This window comes from Lygodium microphyllum, chromosome 11 (assembly GCF_053477565.2).
Source record: "Lygodium microphyllum isolate KBCC chromosome 11, Lygodium_microphyllum_v1.1.10, whole genome shotgun sequence".
NCBI lineage: Eukaryota > Viridiplantae > Streptophyta > Polypodiopsida > Schizaeales > Lygodiaceae > Lygodium > Lygodium microphyllum.
Window position 1 is genome coordinate 93,751,778 of NC_141145.1, and position 6,680 is coordinate 93,758,457.

At 39.4% G+C, this 6,680-nt stretch overlaps 1 protein-coding gene across 1 annotated transcript; it reads left to right on the forward strand.

Annotated features, from left to right (window-relative positions):
* The first annotated feature begins 3,147 nt into the window (after positions 1-3,147).
* LOC148029098 (uncharacterized) lies at positions 3,148-5,285 on the forward strand. Its single transcript, XM_087688530.1, has 4 exons — positions 3,148-3,279; positions 3,370-3,402; positions 4,191-4,526; positions 4,617-5,285. Exons 1-4 carry the CDS (start codon positions 3,148-3,150, stop codon positions 5,283-5,285), a joined length of 1,170 nt encoding a protein of 389 aa, XP_087544656.1.
* Positions 5,286-6,680: the final 1,395 nt, after the last annotated feature.

Genomic DNA, 6,680 nt, shown 5'->3' on the forward strand with positions numbered 1-6,680 from the left:
AAGTTAATGTGCGAAAGATGAAAGAAGTGGCGAGGCAATAGGGAGGGCATGTTAGTAAATCCACAAGGATATCAACGATCCGAAGAAACACAAAGGCTGCTTCAAGCTCTTTGGAGTTTAAACGCCTCGAGACCAAGATGAATGAGTTGATGGAATTGCAGACGAGTTTATCCACTCGTGTCAATCATGCACTTGCTATTTACTCTACAGAGTTACATGAACAAGCTAAGGGTTTGTTTGGTGTTGTGTGCGAGACAAAGCACACCCAGAGTATTCTTCAACAAGTCTCGAGTGGTTTGGGTGGTGAAGTGAGGGAACTTTCAGCAATTGTCTCTAAGACAAGTAGGTTGATGAATTTGTTGTTGAATGATATGTGGGCATCGTTTTGGGGGCTTGGAGATGGCCACGAGCCTGTGATTTGCCAGAGGGGTTGTCGACTACCATTTTTGCAGTTCCAAATGAACGTTAATAGGTTCAATGCCTTGCTACAACAATTGAGTCGTCAAATGAACGGTCCCAATTGAGAAGGATTCGCTTGGCGGAGGCTTATAATCTATTATCGTCTCACTTATATATTACTTGAAAGTGCTTGGACCAATGATTTTTTTTTTGTGATGATGTGTGCTTCCTTTTTGTGAAGCTTATATTGGTTTTAATGTAACGATGTGATATCTCTTTCTTGAGGTTTGATCTCTCTTTGTCTCTCTTCAACATTTGGATGAAGGTTATGATCTATTGTTGTCTCGCTTATGAAGATATTGAAATGCTTGGGCCACTGCTTTTTTTTTTATTATGTGTGCTATCTTTTTTTGTAACGAGACTAAATTGAGTAGACTATATTGGGTATCTACAGTGTGGTGTGATGTCTCTTTCTTGACGCTTGATATCATGTGAGTAACTTTATTCATTTTTATGGTGTAATGCATGCAAGTAATATTTTCTAATTATATGGTCTAATTGTAATATTCTCTCTGTCCCTCTCTCTCTTTCTCTCTCTCTAGTGTTTGCTTCAATTTATTGGGGGTGATGCATTCTTCTCTCTTTTAAAGAGTTTGTAAACATTGATCTGTAGTTTATTTATAGATATGGATTATTATATCTTGCAATATAGTTTATTTATAGATATAGATATAAAGTAATATTCTTTGAAAAATACATTTCAATGTCTAGGTACTTGCTATGGATTGGAATAAGATTATGTATTCTTCCTCTTTTCAAGAGTTTGTAAATTTTAATTACGTTTTTATATTTTAGTATGTATGTATGTATATATATATATATGTATATGTATATGTATAGCCTCTTTCTTGAGGTTTGGTCTATACAAATACTTATTACGTCTTAAGTATCCTAACGTTTTATAGTTTGTTGCGCATTCATGTTGAAGAGTGATGTTTGGGTTTGAGTTATAGTTTTCTTTTAAATCTTTGGGTTAGATATATCTAATTGTATAGAATAGATAAAAATATATAATGATTCTAATTTTGACTATTATTGTTCCTTGCACGTAGGAGGATTGTGCTGATTTAAATTGTCGTGCTGTTTTTCGATTATGTGATTCTAGATTGATTCTACTTTTAAGTCTTTTTGGAAATACTAATCCCAATCAATTCTCTGCTTGACAGAATGCATGTTTTCTCTTGATGTGCAGGCTTTGTGAGAATCCAAACCATATGGGATTAAATAATAAGAGAACTAGCAGGGATTATGTGCTGCGTATTCATAGGCATAGACTCAACTCTACACGATATAGACGACGACAGATTGCTAGGCTTAGGGCTCAAATGGCAAGACATGACCGGAGGGGGTATAAAGAGATGTGTTCTACTATAGTTGAGTGCCGAAACGTTTTGCAAGGAGGGGCTCTAAATCATGATAGCTTGATACGTGAGGGACTTCACAGTTTGGTTGAGCAACAGTTTGCTAATGATTATAATTGTGATGCTGGAAATCACCAAAACTTAGGAGATGCTGTGATTGATGAGTCACGTGTTAATAATGCTCCAACCTTTAGTGCTCAAAATGGGGGTTTTTGCTCCATTTTACATGCTTTGCCTGCAACGGATATTCATCCTGCAACTATAATATTGCTGTTTCAAGACCCGATTATGCATTCCATGGGGAGTCTTTCTGAGATGTGTGAGCGATGTTCGGCTAAATTGTGGAGATGTGAGGCTCAAGTGTAGGGGTCAGTTTTGTTTGGTAAACATTGTTGTCGAAATGGAAAAGTAATGTTGCCACAGTTGCAAGATCCACCACAACTATTGCATGATTTGTTGCATGGTATGCATCCTCAAAGTAGAGTATTTAAAAATAATATACGAGCATATAATAGTGCTCTTGCATTTGTGTCGCTTGGTGCCAATGTTGATGAGCTTTTGTCTATTGTGGGAAATTCTTATACCTTTAGAGTGCATGGCTCCATTTATCATCGTATAGGCCCTTTGATTCCTGATGTGCAAAGACAGGAAAGGCCAAGATTTGCACAACTTTATGTTTATGGTACTGAGCATGAGTTATCTAATCGGTTGGATGTTATGCCTAATTTATTGCCAAACTTGCTTGGGGAGCTTTAGTCTATGATGCATATGCATAATCTATATGCACAAGCTTTTAGATCCGTGGGTATGCAATTGCAAAAACAATCCCTTGCATGATTTGAGAATGACTATTTTTGGGGTTCAACGTGCTAATAGACAATACTCAGCTCCAGTGGCAACTGAGGTTGCAGCTATCATGCCAGGACAAGGCGATGAGAATACTCTTGATCGTCGAGACATACATGTTTATAGTCGGGATGGACGATGTATTGCTATTTCAAACTTGCATAGGGCATATATGCCAATGCTATACGTTCTTCTTTTTCCTATGGGTGATGATGGTTGGCATGTAAAGGTACCTTATAGTGGTGTTAATGTTCCAATTAATATACATGGATTGTCTAATAAGGACTGTGTTACTCAGATGCAATTTTATGCATTTCGACTACAAGTGCATGAGGACACTGAGGTGTGCATGTTGCGGGGTGGCCGATTGTCGCAACAATTTATTGTTGATGCTTATTGTAGTATAGAGCAATGTAGGTTAGCTTGGTGTCGTCAAAATCAATCAGTTTTGCGCTCAGAAGTTTATAAGGGCTTGGCAGATATGGTGGGAGTGATGGATGATGGGTCCATGGGGATTGTTGGTGCCTCTATTGGAAAAAGGGTGGTTTTGCCGTCTTCTTTTACTGGTGGGCCAAGACACATGTATCAGTTGTATCAGGATGCCATGGCTATAGTGCGAAGTAAGGGAAAACCTGATCTGTTTATAACGATGACATGTAATCCAAAGTGGCTAGAGATAACTAATGTTTTGTTGCCTGGACAGACTGCTTATGATCGTCCTGATTTGACTGCTCGGGTATTCCATAAAAAACATGCTGATATGATGCATACATTGTTGAAAAGGAATCTATTTGGAAATGTTGCAGGCTATGTTAGTGTGATTGAGTTTCAAAAGCGGGGGCTACCACATTCTCATACTTTGTTGATTTTGGAGCATCCTTTTAAACCCTCTGAAGCATGCCATTATGATAGATTTGTTTGTGCTGAGTTTCCTGATAGAGCAAAGTTTTCAGCTTTGTTTGAAACTATCTCAAAATGCAATGTTCATGGTCCTTGCGGTGTAATGAATCCCAAGAGCCTTGCATGCGCAATGGTCGATGCACTAAAAAATTCCCTCGGAGGTTTGTGAATGTAACAACTGTTGATAGCTCTGGCTATCCTGTTTATAGAAGACGAGATGATGGAAAGACAGTCACAATAAAGGGTAATACTATTGATAATCGATGGATTGTTCCATACAATCCGTACTTGAGTAAAAAATACAATGCACATATAAATGTTGAGGTGTGCTCAACGGTGGCAGCTGTTAAGTATTTGTATAAGTATATATACAAGGGACATGATCGTGCAACAATCAAATTTTTTGTTCGAAACTCAGGGTTAAATGGTACAACCATTCATGAAGTGGATGAGATCGAGAGTTATTTAGATGCATGGTATGTTTATGCTTCAGAAGCGTGTTGGCGAATATATGACTATGCATTGCACAATGAGAAGCCTGATATACAGCGGTTGCAGGTGTACTTGCCTGATGAGAATTATGTAGTGTTTCAAGATACAGACAATATATCAGATGTTATGTAGAATGAAGATATCAGGAAAACTACTCTTACAGAATGGTTTGTGTGCAATCATATTCATCCAGAGGCTCGAGCTATTCGGTATCAAGACTTCCCGGTGTATTGGGTGTGGAATGCACAACGAAAGGTATGGACGAAGAGAAAGCGTGGAAATACGTGTGGTCGGATATACTTTGTGCCGCCCACATCTAGTGAGCGTTATTACTTGCGAATGCTCTTGACAGTGTCTCCAGGATGTATGTCTTTTGATGACTTGCGTACTGTTGGCAACGTGGTGTACAACACCTTTAAGGAAGCCTGCATTGCAAAGGGCATGTTAGAGGGTGATGATGAGTGTGTTGTGTGATTGGAAGAGGCTGCATCTATACAAATTGGTGCCCAGTTGCGTGCTTTATTTGCTGCAATTTTGGTCTTCTGTGAGCCTGTGCAGCCTGGTCAGCTCTGGGATAGGTTCATGTCACAGATGGTGGAGGATATTTTGTATAAGTTACAGCTAGAGCATGTGCATATAACTTCTGCAGTTCTACAACAAGAGGCATCGAATAGGGATTTATTGCATCTTCAGGATCTTTTGCGACAACATGGGCGAAGATTGTCTGACTTTGATGGATTGCCAAAACCTCATCGAAATGATTCTCAGTTGTGTGCTAACCCTCTTTTAGAAGATGAATATGCATATGATATACTGGAGCAACGTAGAGTTTGTGTTTGTATGGAGACAATGTTGAATGATGAACAGAGGATTGCATATAATGTAGTTATAGGTGCCATTGGTGGAAACTTTGGGGGTGTTTTCTTCTTGGATGGTCCTAGTGGATTTGGAAAGACATTTCTTTACAAGTGTTTGCTTGCTAGGTTGCGCAGTGATGATCATATAGCATTGGCAATGGCATCATCTGGCATTGCTGCTTTGCTTTTGCAGGGCAGTCGTACTGCTCACTCGAGATTTAAAATTCCATTGGATCTATGTAATCGATCCACCTGTAATATTTTTGTTCATAGCGATCTTGCTCAACTGTTCAGGCAATCCAGCCTTATTTTATGGGATGAGGCTCCCATGATGCACAGGTTTGCATTTGAAGCTGTTGATAGAACTTAAAGAGATATTATGAGCTGTGATAAACCATTTGGTGGAAATGTTACTTTGCTTGGGGGTGATTTTAGGCAAATCCTGCCCGTCGTGATGAAGGGCTCCCGTGAAGATATTGCTAATGCGGCACTATGTTGCTCTCATTTATGGTAGTATGTTAAGGTGCTAAGGTTGTCTGGGAATATGAGAATATCGACCGTTGGTGGTGTAACGGATAATGGATTTGTTGCTTGGATTCAAGGGATAGGGGATGGAGTGGGTATTACGGAGAAATGTGATAAGTTACATATTCCATCTAGCATGGTATTGAAAGGGTGCTCTATTGAAAACTTGGTTAATAGTGTGTACGGTGAAGTGTCCGCGGTGAAAGACTTTGGGGCATATTTTAGTGAGCGTGCTATACTTGCAGCGCGGAATGCAGAGGTGGCTTCTTTGAATCATTGTGCGTTGCAATCGATGCCAGGAGAAGTTATACAGTACTATAGTGCGGATTCAATTGCAGAGGCGGGTGATAGCTCATTTTTGTACTCTGTAGAGTATTTAAATACACTGGATCTTGGAGGTGGATTTCCTCCCCATCTATTGTTACTGAAGATGAATGCACCTATTATTCTTCTTAGGAACTTAAATCCAGCAAAAGGTTTATGTAATGGTACACGGTTGATGTGTAAGGCATTCAATAAAAAGGTGATAGATGCTGAAATAATAACAGGGACAAATGTAGGGGAACGAGTTTTTATTCCTAGGATCACTTTTATTCCTAGCACCTTGCAATTTCCATTTGCTATGAGGCGGAGGCAATTTCCTATTCGATTGGCATTTGCTATGACAATCAATAAGTCGTAAGGCCAGACATTGTCTGTTGTTGGTCTTTACTTAAAGACACCAGTATTTACACATGGACAGTTGTATGTTGCATTTTCAAGGGTGAAATCCTCATGCGGTGTGAGGGTGTTATTGGATGAGGATGGGAGCACTATGAATGTCACGACGAACATTGTGTACAAGGAGGTACTTCAGAAGATGCAATGAGGTGCATTGCTTTTTTGCAAGGATGCATACGGAGATGAATTTGAATTTTGATGGCTTTGTAGTCCTTGCTTGGTGTGCATGTGAGATAGCCTCAAAGCTGTATTCGGTTGGCATATACTCGATGGTAATTGAGTATATATATATTCCCTATACTGTATATAAGTGTTTGCTTGACTTTTGCAGAGATGTCTACTCCAAGCTGGGGTTATTATCCAGCTTCTGAGTATCAGAAGGAACTGCAGTGTGACTTGTGCGCAGTGACAACGGATGATATTATCAGAAGAACGCTTGCAAGGGTCGTTGAGCGTTTGTATGATGATGTCAACATAGAGATTTTGCTTCCAGTCTTTATTGAGGTGGTGCATTGTGGGT

Bases quoted from the DNA above. Each gene is read 5' to 3' on its own strand.
- LOC148029098 (XM_087688530.1), top strand. From the start codon at position 3,148: ATGGTGGGAGTGATGGATGATGGGTCCATGGGGATTGTTGGTGCCTCT. The intron at 3,403-4,190 runs GTATTCCATAAA...GATGTTATGTAG, and splicing joins GTCCTGATTTGACTGCTCGG to AATGAAGATATCAGGAAAAC. The intron at 4,527-4,616 runs GTGTGATTGGAA...GAGCCTGTGCAG, and splicing joins AGGGTGATGATGAGTGTGTT to CCTGGTCAGCTCTGGGATAG.